A 21,627-nucleotide genomic window follows, 5' to 3' on the forward strand; every position below is an offset into this window, starting at 1 on the left:
AAGAGTGACACATTGCATGACACTGAAACCACACATGCGCACAAAACAATCTGCTCAACATAGAAGCACCCAGAAAGAAGAAGTCAACAATTCTGGACTGACAGAGCGACATACAATGACTATACTGTATACTTTCATGTGGCCCTAAACACAATACAGGTTGGTAAGATTTGATGTATACTTAGCTACATTGCTCTTCTGGGGTGTTTCAGAACAGTTGTTTATTGTTCATTCAATAAAGGAATTGGAAAAGGAAGACGCTGTGTTCTTTGGTATATATTCTCACCCTGTGAACTCTGAACGCACTAAATAAAAATACAGCAGTGAAAGAATTTAATGCACTTTATTATTTGACAGGCGACCTGTTACTAACAATGAGAGCTGGCACAGAAAGTCTAGGCTGGGACATTTGCATGCACTGAATTTTCTACAATTTGAACAGACCAAAAGAAGAAAAAGTGCATAAACAATATCACAATGTTCATTTACAGACCAATTGCACAATGAAAAAAAGCAATAAATAGTTCTAGAAGACAGCTAGCAATGTAAAAAAAACCCCATAAAAAACAAAAAAAAAACGTGCTCCTCCCAGCAAGTAGTGTTTTCAGCAGTATTTTCAGTGGGGTCCATATCATGGAAAAACATATTTCTTTTTTTAAATGCTCAGATTAGTTTGATGTAGCGTGCAAACATTTCAAAGAGTTTCAAAGAGCCCCTTTACACCAGTTATTTTCATGCATTTGCATCTCCAGTTAATCAGATTGAAATGTGGCATGTAATATGAAAATCACCTCAGATACAACAGCCAATCACCTGCCTTTTGCTGTTCTGTTTAAAAAAAAATGCTTGTCACCTCGACAATCACTTTTTTATGCTGTTTCACTATTTACACTGACTTTACACCAATGTTGACAAGTCAGTGACTGTTTACAATAATTAGCTTCCTATGTCAGCCATCACAATCATGAGCCATAAATTGTTACATATTTTAATGAGGCGATGAAGAACAACATAGTGAAGTAAAAACTAAACTAACTGCCACTTTATTTTGATTAACTTGAGCCAATAACAGCTACTGAATTAAATTCAGAGACGAAACTCCTCTGAGTCAAGTCAAGTGGCATTTAAGTGGGCATTTTTTCCTCCATAAGGACAACAGGGGAAGGCACCATCACAATACTGGGAGGGGCTTTGGTTGCTGGAGGTGTCTTGGAAAGAAGGATGCATTTATATTTGTATAACATCTAGCTAGCATTTGTCTCTTCCTGGTGTGTTTTGAGTAAACAGATTCAAATCTGATTTAAATGTATCTTAAATATGATTACACCTGCATTTGTATGTGTATATTCCATATCCGGAGACAATCTGGATACAATCCTGATACACATGAAACGACCAGATATTAACAGTGTTGAAATGTGTCGTTAACTCCCCCTTCCATCTATACACAGAAACTAAACAAAAACAGTGTGTTTTAATTTCTTTCTTTTTTTTCAATTCCTTTACATATATTCTTCCAATCAGACTAAAGCGACTTAGCTTCACCCATTAATGCTGAAGTTATAGAGAGTATTTCAGTCAGAAATTGGTCATGCAAAAATCAATTATGGCTGTCTTTGGTACATAAAACCACATAAATCTAAGCAGACTTTTTCAGGGGAAATTACATGTAAAAATAAAGGTATGGCCCCATTTAAATTTCAGGTTTCATTAGACTTATTTTCATTTTGTGTTGTCCATGTCATGAGCTCAGGATTTCCAAGGAATATACTGAATGTACTCAAGGTGACATTTAGTATCTCTAATGCAATTGAAAGACGTTGCATCATCTGGGGGTTTCCTGGAAATGGGAAATTCTTTTCCTATATGTGTAGGAAGTCTTTTCATTTCCTCTTCTTCAAAGACTTGTGGACGAAATAAAACACATTTTAGTTACATGCTTGACTTCACATATTATCTAACAGTAATATTTAGTTGAGGAAGAGCAATTCTAAGTAATATCTTGATAAGTGGTTAAAAAAACTGAGGACATACAGATAAACCACAACAAAAATACAACCAAACAATAAAAATAATACAAATCAAGCCACATTTGAACATGGACCTGGAAATCTTGAGTGCAAAACTATAAGGGTTCCCATCCACTATTAAGTTTTGAAAATTTTGAATACTTGGCCATTTCTTCTGCAATAAGACTAAAGATAAGATGACTACAAATCTTGACACTGATGTCTTAATGCATCATAACCTAACCATTAATGCAGCAAATGTAGAGGAAAGTAGTTTCCCACCAAAATCTAGAAGTTTGCTGAAACCATGTTTTTTTAACATGATTATAAAGTCCTAGACTCCAGAAAACCTTCGTGGACATTCCTTTCTGACTAGAGGACACTTTGGAGTTAATGGGGATGGAGTGCAATCCAGTGAATTTCAACACATCTTATATCTCTCTGGACCATCAGAAAGGCAGTCAATGCAAAAACAAAGAAAGAGGAATACAAAGACATACTTAAATCAAAGCCTTCAATGAAGTCAAATTAAGGTCAATGTTCATTATTAATAATTTGCGTCCAGTCTAGTGCCCATGTGTTCTGTTCATGGGGCTGATTAATGGATTTAATCACTTGCCAGTCTCTGACATCCTCCAATCTCAGTGACCGTAACCCTTCACAGATCCTGGCCCTTGGAGACAAGTCATATGTTGGGCTGTGCAGAGGAGTTCTTTAGTCTCTGGATTAGTCTCTGTCCTTTAGTCCTAATAGAGTCTCAGGTGTCTCTGCAGGACCGGCAGCAGCGTGCTTTAAACTGGGGTAGAGGACACAATTCTAGCTGTCTGACTTTCTCGCAGTACCTGGTGCTGTCCTGACATTCACCTGTGAAAACAATGCAAGAACTGTTACATAAAAAGCTCACTTTTTAAAAGCCAGTTATATTAGTTATCTATCTATCCATCCATCCGTCCATCTATCTGTATGTATGTATGTATGTATTAGTGCAGCTACTGGGTATCACAGTGCAGGGATGGCAAATTTCTGTCAACTTACCAGCTTCAAGGCCTTCATGAGCTGGTTTCAGAGATTTAATATAAAAGAAAAACAACGGTGCAATGCTGTAGCCTTCCAAGACCTGAAGTTTGATACCACTGGCATAGATAGAAGAAAGGTTTGATCCTCTGTCCACTACCAGCATGGGTCCATAGTAACTCCTAAGATCCCCTACCTGCCATTGTAAATCACTCAGGATATGAAAGTCTGCAAAATATGTATGCTTGCTGGCATGGATGTCTGAAAAACAACTAATTATAGTTTGGCTGGATAGAATAGTGGATAACATGAACATCAACCTTCACATGGACGATTAAAAGTTTTATCACAGTGCATTATAAGTTGATCTGTATAAGAGTGTCCACTAATTATATGTAAATAGAGTGTTTCATGACGAGACAGAATGTCAGTAGCTCTGATTAGAAACAATATATAATGAAAGTGGCAGATTTGCAAATGTGGTTCTTCACACCTTCATACTGAAATTTAGATGGGTAACAGACCCAGTATTGTTAATTCGGAAAGCAGCAGTGCTTGTGTCACGTATTCGGCCAGTCAGCCTAAGAACTACACTTCCCAGAGTCCTCCGCCTCATCACCTGACTCTGGGAAGAGCATCAGTGGCCAATCACCGCTCAAGTTCATCTGAATACTGATGATGTTCACCTGTGTGCTTGTGTCATATGACTAGTGTAGGTTAGTATTTAAGCCTGGGCTTTAGACAGGTTACTTTGTGAGGTATTGTATTCTTAGTGAGAGTTTATTCAGGTTTGTTCTCCTGGGTTTCTGACCTTGAGATTTTTCTCCTGTTTCATGCTGATTTTGGATTTGCCCTTCTGTACCATTGCCTGGTTTTTGGATGTTTTTGACTTCTGCCTGTGTTTTGGACTCTGCTCTGCTTCTCCCTATGTGGTATGATCACCTCCCATGTTTTTAGGTTTACTTTGGAACTGACCCATGCCTGTGTATTGACAACGATATATCTGCCTGAATCCATAATTAAAGCTTCTTCTCTGTTTTATAACTGAGAGCGTCTGCTTACTGGTCAAACGTTACAGCTTGAGTCTGCTTTACAATTGAGTCTAATTTACAAATATAAGTGTTTAATGCTGTACAGGAAGATACTGAATATCTTTGGTTTAGAAATGTACAGTACTGTGTAGGCATTTAAGACTTTTCATGTAGCCAATTTTTAAAACTAACTTTAGAATAGCTACAAATAAAAAAAAACATTGTAATTTTGTTATCTCCAGTATTGACAGTTATCATCTGATACCTAGTTTTTACTTGCAAAAACAAAAAAATGGACTGAGTTAAAAAAACATGTTTAGTGGTGTATATAACTGTTGCACAATACTTTATTTCTTTATGTTGTTTTCAGAGTTTCATTCCAAAATTCTGTGTATCTATTTGCCACAATTTAGGAAATAACGAGTTTTTGAAACTATAACCACTGACACATATTTGAAAACATTTTCATTTTTTTAAAATAAAAATGGCATTAATCACAATATACTACTGATATTTTTGGATGCGTAAAGACCACCCACAACAATGTATACTAAAAAAAAAGAAAATTCTTGAAAGTGGTTAAAAATGCATTTTTTTTTTGGAATGACCGACTGCTCGTACCTCTCCCACAGGACAGAATGTTGCAGCGCTGCCAGCTCGCAGGCCGAGGCCTCCATGCACAGTGGAACTCTCGAGCTGGTTTACCGCTGCGGCGGTGCACACACGTTATGTGACGTGACTGGAAACCATGGCGACCACAAGTGGCTGTGCACTGTGTCCATGGGCCAACTCGCCAGTGCAGAGCACAGGCCTCTGAGGTGCAGTTTTGATGAGAGATGGGCCTGAAAACCATAAACAAAAACAAAATTTTTATATTTATATATATATATATATATATATATATATATATATATATTTATTTTGTGTGTGTGTGTGTATGTGTAGCTTGCCTTGGTTGACTGCTGCACATTCGATGTCCTACTCTGGTGCTGTTCTTGTCCTGGCAGAACACATGTCTGTGCTGCAGTGCCTGCTTCGGTCCAACACACTGCCCATTACACTGAGTAAAGCACATTATTCATAGAGAAATCTTAATAAAAAAGTTATCTTCACACAGATCATACATCACCAACAAGATGGTCAGCTATGTTACATTTTCATTTGTTTAAAACAGGCAAAAAATGCCCTGTGGGGGATTTTTTTTATGTTGCTTCCTCTTTCATCAAGTGACTTTGAGACCGTTATATCTCTACTTCCTCAATAAAACTATGGTGCTTCAAACATTAAAAAAACCCTTTTCAGCAGAGTCACTGTAATTGGACAAAAAAAATTTCAGTAGAGACGCTATAATTAGAAAAAAGAAACCCCTTTTCAGTAGAGACACTATTTTCTGTTTCTATTCTCAATGTCACCAATTTTTATTAAAAAGAAAAAAAAACATTATGCTGTTATCATTTACAGCACAGATGACATGGAGTTGTAAGAACTAAGAGCCAAAGTCACACAATGTTTAGGTTCATTATGTTAGGATCAATCTCATTTACTAACTCACTTTGTGCTTGCTGTATATAGACCCAATACAACTGATGTATTGAATTACTCAGTATTACACAATAAAATGATGATAATGAGCAAACCTCTGCAGACATCTCAGCTGGTCAGTGGTAGAACATGTGCCTCAGTCATTACAAACCAAATGATTAAATAACACCCACTGTCATGACACTATACTCACAGGGCCCCATGATGTTGTTGCCCAGCTGACACACAGCTGAGTGTTACAGGGCCGGGTTTCTGCTGGTCTCCTACCAGCACCCAGACATGCCTCTGCTCCCTCTGCAACACCTAAACAAGTCACACTGCGACTCTGTATCCCACCACCACAGCTCACAGAGCAGGACGACCAGGATGACACCTGCCATCTGATTTCCAGAGAGAGGAATATAGAAAAGAAGGCAGTTAGACAAATAGTGAAAGACGTCTTCATTAGGAAAAACAGAGTTTTCTGATAGAAACTTTGTCATCATATACCGTACATACACAAAGATTAAATGGAATTTTACTTTTATGAGTATACACAGAAACAGGGATGTCATAGATAAAAGAGAACTGGCTATTTTGTTACTGCCATAGGAACGTAATGACTGGTCTGACTAGACAGGAAGTTCATCAGATTATAATTACAATAATTTTCATGTAATAAATTAAAATCAGCTTGGTGACTGTAAAAAATTCCAAAAAACAAGTAATGATTGACATAATGTTCAACCAATCACTGCTTAGGAAACACCTCTAAGCACTACTTCTTCTGACAAGTGAAGGTAAAACTGAAGGGTGGTGCTGCTTTTATTTAATTCCTGGATCATGCAGTGTGGAATACCACATTCAAAACTCAGGGTGAAAACTAATAACAAGCAGCTCTGAGATAAGCTAAACTGAATAGCTTGTTTCGCTAACATCAATTTTAATATGAGGTCTACTGATAGGTAGCTGCGTTAGCTTTTTTTGTCCTAGCTGCTTACATTGCTGCCAGCTTAATTTGCGATAAGAACATTCTGTTTGTAGATAAATATTAATGCTAAATATTAATGCATGCATTGCTGTTAAATGACAGTAACTAAAGATGTGTGACAAAGGAAAAACCTAGATCAAAGAGTGGAGAAACATTATGAGTGCTTTCAGACAGAGACTTAACATCCTACCATGCTCTGTGTCAGATATAAAAATGCTGAGCAGGCCCAGCTGATCTTGATTTTGAGTTAAATGCAGATTGAAAAAGATCTAAGTGATTTTGAAAGAGGTTTAATAATTGAGATGCAGATAGCAGCCAACTGGCCACTGCTTCAACAAGAACAGTGAGTAAAGTCAGTGTATCTGCATTTAGATCTGTGGGAAAGACACGAGTAAACAGAAATGGAAATGTGTTCAGAAGTGTACATTCAGTGACTGTGAAGCTTGTGCATATGTGCGATATGTACGGAAAAACAAAAGAGCAACTGTTGCCCTCAGATGAGTGAGAATGTCAAAGCAGGACACGATCAGATGGTGTCAGCAAGAACAGTCTGTCCACAACTACGTAGAGAGGGTCATTACAGTGGAGTTGTCCCTCACTGCAAAGAAGAAGCACCATTTCAGATTTCAGAGGTGTAAAAATTATAAACACTGATCTACAGAGATGTGGAAAGAAGTGATTTGGTAGGATGTGTCCTTCACCACAAGTAGCCAAATGCATGTGTGGTGTTCACCAAGAGAACAATACAGACCTGAATGCTTGACCCCTACAGTGAAGGGGTCCAGTGACTCTGTTATGATGTGTGGGACACTTTTCTTGCATAGTTTGGATCCTCTTAAAGAGATGGGTAATCACATTTGGGTAAACTCATCACATTTATCCTACAGTCTTATCCTGTCATGTACTATGGCCTTCGCAGACTGAAACTCAGTTAAACATCTATGGGAAGCTTTGGACTGATTTGTTAGACAGTGGTGGACTTTTTGTAAAAGGAGGATCAACGACCCCTTGCAGTACCATGATTGTACCTGTGGCGGCAGTGTAGTCCATGGCAGGAGTGAGATGACAGCAAGTTGTCTGGGCATAAAGAAGAGTTGTTTTCATCAGCACCACTTATGCAGCCACTTCCTGTAAAACAAATGAACGCAAAAAGTTATCAATTTGTCGTTAAAAAAAGTGCTGCAGTCATTAAACATACAAGAACACCATATAAAAAATATTTTAAAACACATCACAGTGCTTCATGAAATCTGGATATAATGCCAAAGCGCCCACTCACAATCCTTACAGACAACATCCGATTAACTAGTTTCTATACAGATTTTTATAAGAGACTCACTTCTCACATCTATATCAACTACAATAAAAATGCCTGTGCCTTCCAGCCATATCCTATTAAGATAATTAGAACTAAACCAGACACTGTCATCCAAAAACCTTTAGAGCCTTGGGATGTTGCACAGATAAGAAAGTGGAATCACGATTCACAAGGACACGTTGAGGTGATTTGGATATCTTTCAACATTTTAAGCCTCTTATCCACTCTGCTCTGATTAAACAAGAAGGTCCACTCCTACTCCTAACTTCCTTTGAAATACCGTCTGGATTTGCTAATTGTTGATGGATGCTGGGGAAAAGGCCAGCGCATCAGGAATGGGCCTTGACAGTGCTTTGTTCTTTCTGTCCACAGGGTCGGCAACTAATCACAAGTCGCCATGACTCACCGCTGACCCTCACTACATGCCACAGACATTGCCGGAAACTGATGATTTACATAAGGCTCCCAGTAGGTTATTTGGTGATTTGGGAAGGAAATTAGGAAATTCCCCATCAGTATCACTTTGTGTTAAACATTAAGTAAAGATACAGTGAAAAATCCTTTAACTGCTCAAAACTTTAGAATCACTTGTCATCTATTTTTGTTTCATATTTCATTTAATAATAATAAACAGTTTAGATTAAAATAATATAAGACACAAGAAGGATTTTTAAGATGTTTTATTCAATGTTTCTACATGTGTAACATTATGAGAACATGAAGGTAAGAAGTTATTAAATGCTAAATAATGTACATGAATTATGTATTTATACTAAATCTTTGATAAATATTTACCTCAAGACTTGTTTATATGCAAGGCATTCTGCATGCTGATTTAATTATATTTTCATTCTCAATATTTTACCGCTTTCTCAGTTATTTTTATTATCATTATATCTACAGCCCTGTTCATCATTCTAGACACAGCTTCTTACAAATTAGCTGAACCCTAGCATCATATTAGAATCACTTTATACATGTAGCTGCAACAAAACTGGTTTTATAATAATGTGCACAGTGATTCCAGATGTTTGAATGGCAGTGTAGTGGGAGTTCCATAGAGATCCCACCATTTACCAATGATCAATTTAACGGCTTAAAATCTAGGCTTATTATTCAGTTAATAATCTTATACTTTAAGATGAATCTTAACCTTAAAATAACTCACTAAATACTATACATATTTCAGTTATTCAGTGCAAGTATGTCGAATTTAAGGCTTACAATAAGTTCAAAATAACTAACTGTAAGTGCACTTATTATTTATTGATGGTAATGTTTTACGACTGACGCAGAGAATGTGATTTATTGACTGACCTCAAATGAAAATATTCGCTCTTTCTTGCATCAGAGTGAATTAAGCTTATTAAAGCTTATTAAAGTGTAAGTGTAAACTACAGCTTATCAATTGCATACAGTCCTTGCACTCAAACATCAGCTCTCAAGATGATTTATTTAAACCAAGCCCTCCTGTCTAGGCCCATCTAGGCCAAAATACACTGAACCCTTCTCGAAGTGCTGACAGTTCTAGTGCACGAGATCTGTTTTACCTGTTATTTGCACTTGAGATGACAGTGAAGTGGAGCCCAGATGATTTGTAGCTCTGCATGTGTAGAGTCCAGAGTCTGTCTCCCTTGGAGCGTCAATGTGCATGGAGCCGTCTGGCATTAGGCCTACTCTGCCACGACACAGAACATAAAACTACTGAAAGAAACACAAACACTTAGATTTCTTGACAGTACTTTTGCTGAGCAAGAGCCAATTTTATAGCCAGACAGGACAGAAAGTCCACTCCTACCTGCTGCTGTTTGTCAACTCCATGCCACCCTTTGTCCAAACGATCACCGGTTGTGGGTTGCCTTGTGCTTGGCATCTTAGCTCCAACCTGATGGCCTGCCTTGGGACCAAAACAAGACTACCAACATGTGCCACTATTTCATTAGGGAACTTGTAGCCTCTCAAGGGTTTCTGTATTATGACAGGGCTTCGGAGATGCCCACGCCATTGTCTAGTGGAATGGGATGGCATTCGTAAACCAGTTCTTTGTGAAATGTAACCCTGAGTGGAGAATTCCTGTCTGTCATTGGGTTCCAAGGTGGATTCATTATTCTCCCCAGTGTTCTTGGTTAGTTCTTCTAAAAGTTGAGTAATAAGCTCATCCTTCACAGGGCCCTGGAGGCCACCAGACAAATTCCGAGCGACCTCATCAAGTTTTGGCATGTCTGCCACCAGAACCTGTGGGTTTTGAGGATCCAATACCGCGTCCTCTTCTAGAATGGACCTATTCTTCTCAGCAGAATCCAGCAGTTCCTTGGAGACATAGCCCTCCAGGGCTAAATTCTTTAGGTCAAGCAAGTGCTGCACCACAGCATCATAGCGATTAAAAGACAGCAACTCTTTGGCTGTCTCCTCAGACACAGATGAAATTTGATGAGTCTTTTCTGAGATTTTAACACCATCTGTGATCCAGAAGTCAGCTTCTGGAACAGATATCTTCTGCTTGCCACCAATAAGCTTCAGGACAAAGTTTTCCTGTGCCTGACCCACAACGCAAGTGTACATCCCTATGTCCGAGGCGCGAACCTGCTGTATCTTGATGTAACCCATGTGAGATATGGAAACATGAGGCAAAAGAGCCAATGGCTTTCCATCCTTTAGCCAGCGAACATGGCCCTTGCGAAAGTGACGGGTCGGGCAACGGAGTACAATAGATGTCCATGGCAGTAAGTAAGCATATCCACCCACTACAAAGTGCAGTTTTGGACCCTTTCTCCACTGAATATAGACCTTCCTTTGAGCCAAGATGGCAGGATCAGCTACCGGCTTGAAAGTCTCTGTGAAAGAAATATGTATGTCCTGTTACTGTGAGCCAAAAGATCATCTGCTGATTCACTGATTCACCCCTATCAATCAAAATTAAATGAAGAAGCATATTCCCAAAAGTGCTATTGAAACCTGGAGCTTGGAGGCCATGGTGGAGGTGTTTGATCCTCTGGCAAATACCATTTGGCACTGATATTCTACAGCTCCATTTCCTGTATCAGTCCTTTGGACTGTCCTTAGATTGCTCCCTCACTGCTCTCTCACTAGCTCTCCCAGCTATCTACTCCCTCACTTTCAAAAAGCTAATGAATAACATATTTATATGTCTTGTAGAGCTGTTTCTGGCTTGTAACATGGATGACAAAATAAACAATTTAAGACATAAAGAAGTGTTAAAGACAATAGAGCAATAAATAATGTTACATGTGCCTAAACCTCGGCTTGTGAGGATTCATCACAGTCAGGCTGGAATGTCTTAACGGGTGCTGAGGTTTGCTGTCTGAAAATGTGTCTGGCGTTTAGCCGAGGTTCGCTTACTCTCACAGGGTCCGGCGGAGCACGATCGAGCAGTAGAGGGCTTTGTGAGTGAAGCACAGGCCTCTGGAACCAGAGTCCGGTACTGCCCATTCTGTTCCTTTCTCCTGCACACCACAAGCAGCCTCTGGGTCCCTTCTCCACAGGTTGCCGAACACTGGACAAGCAACAGATACCCCTACTCATTCACTATGGACAGATGACTGCATTCAGTAACTGGGCTGTGGATAGCTTGTGGCCAGGAGCTGTTATGCTAACCCCAGCATGAACTGCGCTCTGGTTCACTGAGGACTGTGAGCATTCCTCAAACCTGAAGAACAACCAGCGGTTCGCATACATCAGCCATATGAATTTGTCTCAAAGGGAACAGCGAAGAAAGACGCTACTGGCGTTGGATCCTCCACTTAAACAAACTACATCACAACAGTGTTACAGGTGGTAGTGAAAAATATATATCCTCACATATTCAAACACTACTCCCTTAGCTTGGGTGTGATGGAAAAAGAGAAGGAAAAAGTGGGTCATGTTTAGACAAGCCTATGCTTTATATTAATGTTACTTAACTTTGCTTGGGCCAGTGAGGTCATCCTACAGCTAGAAAAAATTATTCAACAAAAGACTCGCCAAGAGCTTTTAAGTGTGACAGAGTACACAAAACACACACAAAAAAACAGCATGAGCTCTGTAACTGCTCAAAACGTATGAACAGCAATAACAGGGTAGACAGAATTTTGAAACCTGACCAGGACCACAAGTTCAGTTGCAATATGAGAGAATATATGTTTCTGACCTGTGTCCAATCTGTGAAGACCCACTGGGCAGGGCAGTCTGTTTGGCCACAGACTTGCAGTGTGGGCAAGCTTGGAGAGGGACAGAAGGTCTCGGGTAACTCCAGCACACTTCCATCTGCCATTCTCTGCTTACAGACAACCTCCCTCTTCTGTGTGCCACCTCCACATTCACGAGAACACTGCATGAATGCAAAGCAAAGTCATCTAACTGAGTTCACTCTGCCTTGGCTTCCATGGCCATTACAAAGTGAAGAGCCAACATTTTAGCATGCAGTGAACTCAGGGAACTTAAAAGAAATCTGTAGGGATTTCTTTCTTAAATTATTGTTGATACTGCTACAGGGTCAACTGGAGTTTGACCAAAGAAACATATTGTCGCTGTCATAAGGAAACTTTGTAGCTACTTTTTTTTGGACTAGAAATAAAAAAAAGTCAAGATTTTTGAGTTACACTGCCAGATGTTAAGTTACGAAAATGTCCTATAGAGTTAGGTTTTCTTATGACACAGAAACTATGTATCATTTTAACTGTAGATAGATTAAAAGCGATGCAGTTTACATCACTTTTAAACACACTATACACTGTGAGAAAAAAAGACTGCATTAATAGTTTAATTTTAGTCCTCCAAAGTAAAAAGTACCCATTAAAGTAAATAAAGGTCCCTTAAAAGTCCAACTGTGTCTAATAAATATGTTTTTAAGTTGCACACATTTATATATACATATATATTTATACATACATACAATGTTGTCCAGTAAGGCAGTAGTCTCAAACCAGTCCTCAGGGACCCCCAGATGGTCCAGATTTAGTTTTAGCTCCAAACATGTAACACATAGGGACATAGCAAAAATCTGGACCATCTGGGTTGTCCAAGGACCCACTTGAGAACCACTGGGTCACCACCCCAATGACCGCATTTATTCCCTGAAAGGTACAGCTTTTTTCCTGAGAGTGTAAGATGATTATATCTTGGAATTGCTGAATTAACTAATGGAAAGTATTAAACATTTCCTGAGTCTCTTAAAGAACCTGGAAAAACAGTTTTCCATATCTAACCTCATTCCACTCTTTGGCATCCCACATTGGTGGGCAATCAAAACGATTACAAGCCTGTACAGAGGAGGGCTTGGCCAGCTGACACTTTTCATCTTTGACCTTCTCTGTGTGGTTGCTGTGCGCTTTTCCTTTCAGCACACAAGTAACAGCACGCGTCTGAAGACCAACCCCACATGTTGCTGAGCAGGAGCTCCAAGCCTCTACCTCCCACCTGGAGAGACACAAATTAATTAAATTAACATGTTAAAATCCATATTCTTTCCATGTAGCAGTTGGCATAGCGTAGTGTTTAACACTGCTTCTGCCTATGTAGCAGACCAGGCCAGAGCAGTCCCAAGCCAGGTAAGCACACTATACTATATAGTCCTTGGGCAAGAATCCTAACACTACATTTGCCTACCTCTGTTACATGATTAAATTGTAAGTTACTATGGAAACGAGTGTCTGCCAAGTGCATAAATAAAAAATGTTCAGTATCTCCATGGAAAAGAATGAATAATAAGTTATTATTGAGCTATATGTATGAGGAATGGACCTGTTGAAGGGTCTGAGATTGTTAAGACATTCATCAATTACATAAAAATAAAGGTACTTAAAAAGTTCCATGGAGCAATTTCCTAAAAATCTATAAATTCTTTACAAAAATTGTAAAAATGAGATGTCCAAGTGTGAAGTTCAAAAACTGTCCACATAATATAAGGATTCCATGTCATTTTTTAGAACCATATATCTAAGCCAAGAACCATTTAGAAACCTTAATTTTTTAAGAGTATAGCTGTTCATAAAGTGAGTAACAGTTTAAATAAAAATAAATGTATTTTCACACAAAGTCGAGACATAGAGAAAACACTACCACAGCTCATCAAACCACGAGAATGAGGTTTCCAGGGACATGATCAAATAGCCACATGGTCACAACACTGTGGATATTACAATCCCATTGGTGCCTTTGACCCAAGGGTCAGCCCTTCAACTCTGATTGTGGCAGCAGCTGAAGCTGGAGTGGGCCAGCATCTCCAACCTTCCAGGACCACCAGCGGTTAGCCCGAGCTCAGCTAGAGACTCCCGCTGCCTGGCAGCCAGTCTGGGTCTCTCCCAATGATATGACAGTTCAGGCTAGAACAGAAAGCTTCAGATTCGCCTTACAAGGGAAGCAACCCAAAAAATGGAGGGATTTTGAGGCCCAGAGAAGGACTGAGCAGGGGCCAAGGGAAACAAGCAGAACACAAAGTTTGTTGTGCTTGAAAACAAACGTAACACTTGGAAAAACAGGCTGGAGAAAGGCAGAATGCCTCTGGGTTTTTACGTCCATGGCGAGAGGTGTGGAACACCAGCACAGCGGGGTACGTGGTGGGTCTCCGTGTGTGTGTGGGGGAGAGGGGTTGTTGATTTTCCAGCCATAGGCCACCGCAATCGCTACTTTACATTCTGCAAATGGTTTGGATATCTTAACATAATTTATATTTTAATTACACACACACACACACACACACACACACACACACACATATATTACACATATAATCAACACTTAAAGTAGCGTCTCATTATCTGTTATCTATGGCTCAGCATGACATTTATTCTAGATCTTAGTAATACACAGATCTCAGTAATAAACATATGCAATATGCATTCTCTCTCCCTTCTCACTTTTCTTCATCTTCTGAACTTGCCATTTGGAAATGCAGAATGTGTTGCTAGATTGAGTGGTGGACTCAGAACACTTGTCTGACAGATGAGCCTCTGAAACCAAGACTTCTCTCTTCCTTGCGCTCATAATTGTGTGGAGGATGAACGGCCCTGAGCAGCCTTTTTAGCGCAGTGAAACTCTACACTGATAGTGTCTGTCCTAGACTACACTGCTACAGCAGGGGGGCAGCGGCCTTCATTTCCTGGCCTTGGAGGGGAGCTCCATTTGTTTCCACAGTGTTAGCAAGAGAGTGGTCTTTAGCCATGCACTCCCAACAATATTAGCACAGGATTCTCGTATCTACCAACATTTACAACCAAGAAACCAACCTTTTCTATCTATAAACTCTAGAGTCTCATTGGCTGGGCCACATAACTTTAAATCTGTAGTAATCACTGAATAATTCAAAATAGATAATGGATAATAAGCTTACGCTAGTAAACCACATAAGCCTTAAGTTAGAGGGCTATCCCCTTAAAATGTGAAGCATACAACATCCTAAAGTTTATTATTCAGTGAGTAAATGGATGACAATGCAAATTTGCTGAGTCATTCTTTGGTTATAGTAGTATGTTAGAAAGGTTTGGACCTGCTGGACTTTTAAAAGCTTATCTGAGACCAGTTAATTATGACATAAACACTGAGATTATTGGTAGATAATAATGAATCAAACTTCTATCCTAATTACAGCAATTGAATACTTCCTAACTGCTATAGGTCCTTACCGGGGTGGACAGGGGTCCGTGTTGCAGGCCTTTATGAGCTGAGGAGGTCGTTGTGCGCTCACACACTCACTTTCATCTGTAGCTTCTCTGGTCTGCTTGTTCAGACAGATTACCACTGCCTCCTTCATCCCTGCGGAGCAAATTTTAAAATCAAGTTCAGATTGAAGCTTTCAGTCATAGCACACACCATTAACTTAAAGACAACTTAGAAAGGATTCCTGAACATACACATCACACTGCCACTTTTACAGTCAACACTGCACTGCTTCGATTCATAGAGAGTACAGTTTCTTGTACAAGGTGAACGGAACAACATACTTGTGGGAAGTCTCATTTTACACTGATAAGAATCTGATGGGGAAAGAAGTGTGGGAATGCAATTCATTTACAAGAGAATAAGGAAAATAAAGGAGAATCTGGCTTTGAATTGTAGTGAGTACTTCTAAATCAAATTCTAAGAGTAAAAAGTAAGCTTTCCTCTCTTAGAAATGAAACTATTTACAGGCACAAATATTCAATTTTATTAATACCCAGGTAAAGTACAAAACTTCCAAAATTATACTGAGTATCACATAAGCACTAAACTAGAAAAACTACTTAAGTTTTACTTATTTAAGTAATTACTTAACCTTTCCACCCATGATGGAAAGTACAGACACAGAAATTGTGAAATAAGAGGTTTTGTCCATTCAGGCATCTTAGTATTACATTAATTCATTATGTATCACTCCTAGTTGTTGCATAAATCAATACGCACCACATAGCTTAAGAAATGCAAATGCTTCATCTGTAAATGATTTTTTTTCTCATTATTCCCACACACACAATTCCTTAGGAGCTCACCAATCACTATGCCATAAACAAATAAGGTCTTTGGGAAGAGATGCACTGAGCTGGACACTGATTCCTCAGTGAAAGCCTAACCTTATGGCCCTAAACACCCATATTGTAAGCTCCAGATTTAAAATCACGCTAAGCAAAAGTAAAGTAAAACCAGGTCTCTTGATAAGGATATTACGCAGACAAGAGGGTGATAATGTGTTAAATACAAGGTTAGCTGAGAGAGAAGGAGGCTGTTATTAAGGGAGGAGGTCATAAATTTATACAGTGAGGGTGTTAAGAGAGATATGGAAACAGGGAAGGAAAGGCCTGACTTTTACAGGACCCAAGATAACAGCAATATATCTCTATGTGTCAGAAAAGGAAGACAAAGCACCACAGGGTGCGTTCTCTTCTCAAGTGCTGAGCTGTTAAGGCAGCTGCAGATGTGGATGAGTGTGTGCAATGGTGGAGTCAAGACTGAGCAAGTAAATTAGTGTATGTCCATTATGGCTGATATCATTAATTGATTAAACTCGATTACACAATTAAAAATAAAACAGGGTCTCAAATCTATATGCTGGGTGAATCGATCAGTGATTAGTTGACAGTTTGCACAACAATAATTTAAATTTCCGTACTGCTCTCTCTTACTGTAAATAAATTTGGTATTACTGAATTATTTGTTATAATATAACTCACTTATATGTAATAGGTACGTTACTTAATGTCAGGATAAGTCAGAATTTTATAGTCATGAAAGTGAAGAGAGTGACAATTTGTTAGATCATTATTAATTTATAAACAGTAGTAATAATAATGAGTAATCGATTATTATTAAAATAGTAAATGAAAATTATTGCTATGCAAAGTAGCATCTTTTTAGTGCAATATGTTCTCATATTGTAGAACCTGAGCTACCTGAACTTTATGATCCACCAGCGGGCAGCATAGACCCCGTGTCTTACGTAATGTTCAGAGTTTCTTTCTGTGTAATTCAGAGAAGGAAACATAAGACTACTACGAAAGACTACTGCAGCTTTCTAAAAGCTATTGCTCACTGAACGAGAAGGCCCATGCAGTACATGCAGTATGTGTAGTATAAAGCGCAACAACAGCACATAGGAACAGTCGCAGGGAATTTATTACATTTAGTATTAGCTAATAAACTCTTCAAAAGGTATAAAGCTATAAACTAAAGGTCTGCATTTCTCCAAGACCCACCACAATATCTTGCAGTGTGGGGCTAATTTTCATTGTGAACTGTTGGAGCTGGCAGTTAACCAGCACCATGCAGGACAACCTGTGTAGACAGATCCCGGAAATTAATGAATAGCCAAAACTAAATGATAGCTAGCACTTAATAATTGGCATGTCAAAAAAAATCTAATAGCAGTGTAAAAATAAAAAAATAAAAAACGAGAAATATAAATATAAAAAATAATATACTCATTCTGGGGAGAAACTCATTCTTAAGAGATTCTAAAGTAGTTCTAAATAGAACTACAAGCTGCAAATTGCTCTCTCGTAGGCTACAGAAACGGCTGAAGCTTTACACAGTCAGGTGGCCACAGCTGTTAAATGAACTCTTAATAAAGCTGAATACGCAAGAATAAAGCAGACTAAAGGTAAGTCTGACCTACGGTAGTTATTTTCAGTTGTGACTAGCACAGATGGAAATGAGTTATAAAGGTCCACAGGCAGCGGAACAAGTCGTTTTGGTTACAGCAGGAGCAGCACAAACAGTGCATTTTCTGCAGGAGTGGGATGAAATCTTTCAGTAGTAGGTGGGAGCAGGACTTAAAGAACTAGTCCCACACAGACCTCTACCAAAAACCGAAATAGTTAAAGAACTGGTCCCACACAGACCTCTACCAAAAACCGAAATAGTTAAAGAACTGGTCCCACACAGACCTCTACCAAACACCAAAATATTAACATTATCTAAGTGAAAAAAAGATGACTTGCATTTATTTGTTCATCTTAAAGACTTTTGATTGTTTTTAAAGCAAATCTCAAGCCATGTGTCACCTTCTATGGATTTGTGGTCTTGGTTTATTATAGTAAGATGGTGAGGGGTGTCACTGTGTGCAGCACATTTTTTGACTAATGCCATATAAATTCTAATATCAACATCAACTGAAAAGACTTTCCATAAAATAATCAACTGTGACAGTCTGAACACCCCTGGTCTGCAAATGTTAGTGCACACTTTCTATTTAATTACAAGCTGGAAAAAAACATCAGGGATAAAACGGGCGTTTTATTTATGTATTGCATTATTTTTGTTAAATTGGGTAAATAAACAGTACGTGTCCATTAAAATGTGCAGAAATGTGTTGGCTGTAGAGGATGTTAACTTATTTCCGCTTAAAAATCAGCAAAACGTAATTTGACCAGGGGTGCTCAAACTTTTGCATACAACTGTACTTAAAGGTGCACAGACATAGAGACAATGATCAATGCTTTCGTAAATAAACATGACACATACACACATACACAGTAAGGAGAGTTCATTAGCAGTGCACAGAAAATGACTCATTGAGCCCCAATCTAAACAGCCTCTGATTACACTCAATGAGCCAAATTAACATCAAAACAAGCACATTTCTGTCGCAGTACATTACTCTACTGACTACTCTAATGACTCATGAACCTCTGATGCTGTCAGTTGTGTCAGAGTCAATAATGAAGCTGAAAACTGGTGTCTCCCACATCAAAAGGCCTGTTAGTGTGATACTACACAGGACTCCAGACCAGCAGGGCGAATGTCTGCATGGAAAACAGACCTTTTAATCAGAAAGAACAGTGTCAGAGAGCTACTCACTTTAACAACACCACAAAATGAGTGTTTCAGGGTGTAGGACTAGAGTTGTTGTATTCCTTTTTTTTTTTTGGTTGTTTTGACTAAGTACTCCAGCACGTTTGCTATTGAACGAAGTTAAAGTGGAACTCCACGGTTTTTTCAACCGAATAATCCCATCTTTAAGATGAAAACATTCAGAGTAGCTTGAAATGAATTTTAGAGAAACTTAAAGTGTCAGAATCTTGGTGACAGGAACCAGATGTCTGAATAGTTTAATGCCACTAAAAGCTACTTGACAGAAAGTTATAACATGAGACACTTACAAATATGTTGCCTCATGCCTCAGGCTCATTTTATGGTAGTTTTTAAAATAAGATTTTGGCCTAAAACATATTTTTAAAGTTGCATTCATGGTGGATGTACATGCAGGGAACTACAAGGCAAAATATAAAGAAAACAAACTGTTGCTATCAAAATAAATAAATGAATGAATGAATAAAAATAACAAAAAGCCCTTACTTTTTGTTGATTTTTATTTTTTTTATCATTTGAACAAGGCAGGTGCCTTTTACGTTGTCCAAAAATGTTTTCTCCTGTAAAGTTACTGTATCTCCTCTAAAGCTTTTCCCGGAGAGACGTATTTCTCTGGACAACAAAAATATGTTTTTTTTTTTTAAATATGTTTACCACTATTTTACTGTTTAAATTCAGAAGACATGTGTAGGTTCCCTGATCATTTTGGATAGCAAATAAAATGCCCACATTTGTGCATGTATTTTAGAAATAAATTCCCCTTGTGTAGATTACCCCTTGTGTAACTATCATCATGGTTATGTATGGTCATATCTACTGAACTGTATAGAAACAATAGGTACTTTTAGAACTTTTATGAGTTTGTTGGTCAGTTTTGAGTTGTTGCTTCATTATGTAATGCCAGAGTTAACAAAAGGCCTGGAGCTGATTCTAGATTTGGTATTTGTATTTGGAATTTGAAGCTGTTGTATGTCAAATCTAACTGTTTTGTACACTGCTGAGCATGGCAATAACAAACTATTTGGCAGCCCAGGGGCGATTACAGTTATGGTGGAAAAAACTTTCGGTCCTGAAGAAAAACAGCTTAACAGATCAAGAACACCAAGGATGTAGACACAGGCTAGGAAGAAAGGATACGCTGGCATGCCTTAAATGGATTGAGTATATAATCCAAAGCCTCATAAACAGAAAGGCCAGCTTGTTCAGACAGAGTTCTAATAATGTGACTGTTGTCAGCAGCAGCAGGATGAATCCTGAATTGTATAGAAACATCTTAACAGCTGAGATCCAACTGAGTGCTTCAAAACTGCTTGATCTTGGTGCTGCTAAAGCAAGAGTTTTTCAGGGGCCAGAAACTGAAATGTTCTTGACTGGAAAAGTCAGTCGCTCAACCCCAGTGAACACATATTTTACTGACTGAAGACCAAAAGCCAATCAGTTGTTAAAATGTAAACAGAGTAATTTTGTGTTGTTTGATGTGTTCTATTCTGGAGAAACACATCAAGTCTGAATTGTTCACAGTAGTAGTGATAGGAACCAGATGTCAGAGAGTTCAGATCCTCTAAAAGTTTTTATGGTTAAGGATTGGCTGCTTGTGGCCTGAGACAATGCTTTACGATAGTTTTAAGATCAAATTTTAGTTCACAACATTTTTGTAAGGCAAAATAGGATGCAGAGAATATTTTTCAGACCCACCACTGGTTTACCATTGTCCACTTTCATATAAAAACTCAGAAGATGTGTAGATTTACTGGCTATTATGGATAGTAAGTAAAATAGCTATATTTGTGTTGCATACATGGTGAACCATCTCACATCAAACCACTGACTTTGTTCACAACTGAGCCATTGATTTACTCAGAAATGTTAAAAAACCAGTGGAATTCCCCTTTAAAAAGCACCAGGGCTATGTGACCTAATATATATTTAGATTATGTTAATTTTCCATTTACTTTTGGCATCACAACGGCAACTATTTTGTGCTGTGTTTAATAGTCTAGAATTAATGCTGACACTCTCCACTTAACTGATTCCACTAATAACAGTTTAACAGCCTTCCAGAAGCTGCTGTAGTCAAGAGTTTTGAATAGAACCAAAGAAATCACTCACCTCCACCACACGTCTCAGAGCACTCAGTGAAACCCTCATACTCCCAGTCATGTAGCTCCTCCCTCTCTAGAACTACGCTCCTAACTCTCTCGCTCTCCTGCTCAGTTCTCACTCCAGGGCAGGGAGAACGGTAACAGGGCTGACTCTCTGCAGGTTTTTGCGCCTCACACTCATCGTCTGGAAGGTCAGCCACTGTCTGAGAGAAGGACAGCAACACCTGACATTTCACTGTGCGCCTCTGTGTTCCAGCACCACATGTCCTGCTGCAGGGCCCCCATGCTCCTCGGATAAACCTGGAAAACAAATGTATGTGTAGACACACACAGGGTTGTTTTCACACATTGTAAGCAAAACCTA

The 21,627-nt window shown here is 38.8% G+C and overlaps 2 protein-coding genes across 2 annotated transcripts in view; both read right to left on the minus strand.

Moving 5' to 3' along the window:
• Nucleotides 1-324: 324 nt before the first annotated feature.
• On the minus strand, nt 325-17,701 carry LOC119265384 (ADAMTS-like protein 1). The gene is made up of 12 exons (XM_037545795.1): nt 17,244-17,701; nt 15,504-15,633; nt 13,089-13,299; nt 12,032-12,211; nt 11,245-11,398; nt 9,683-10,718; nt 9,435-9,562; nt 7,595-7,694; nt 5,790-5,976; nt 5,005-5,114; nt 4,676-4,896; nt 325-2,873 (listed from the first exon to the last, which is right to left on the minus strand). Exons 2-12 carry the CDS (start codon nt 15,629-15,631, stop codon nt 2,767-2,769), a joined length of 2,562 nt encoding a protein of 853 aa, XP_037401692.1. The 5' UTR covers nt 15,632-15,633; nt 17,244-17,701; the 3' UTR covers nt 325-2,766.
• A 3,452-nt stretch (nt 17,702-21,153) lies between these two features.
• LOC108436215 (ADAMTS-like protein 1) overlaps nt 21,154-21,627 on the minus strand; it is a 164,235-nt gene continuing 163,761 nt past the window's right edge. Inside the window, exon 15 of the mRNA XM_017712567.2 lies at nt 21,154-21,563. Coding sequence (XP_017568056.2) covers nt 21,263-21,563 — 301 coding nt within the window. The 3' untranslated portion in view covers nt 21,154-21,262. The remainder of the gene's footprint in view (nt 21,564-21,627) is intronic.

Source organism: Pygocentrus nattereri, chromosome 2, assembly GCF_015220715.1.
Source record: "Pygocentrus nattereri isolate fPygNat1 chromosome 2, fPygNat1.pri, whole genome shotgun sequence".
Classification (NCBI taxonomy): Eukaryota; Metazoa; Chordata; class Actinopteri; order Characiformes; family Serrasalmidae; genus Pygocentrus; species Pygocentrus nattereri.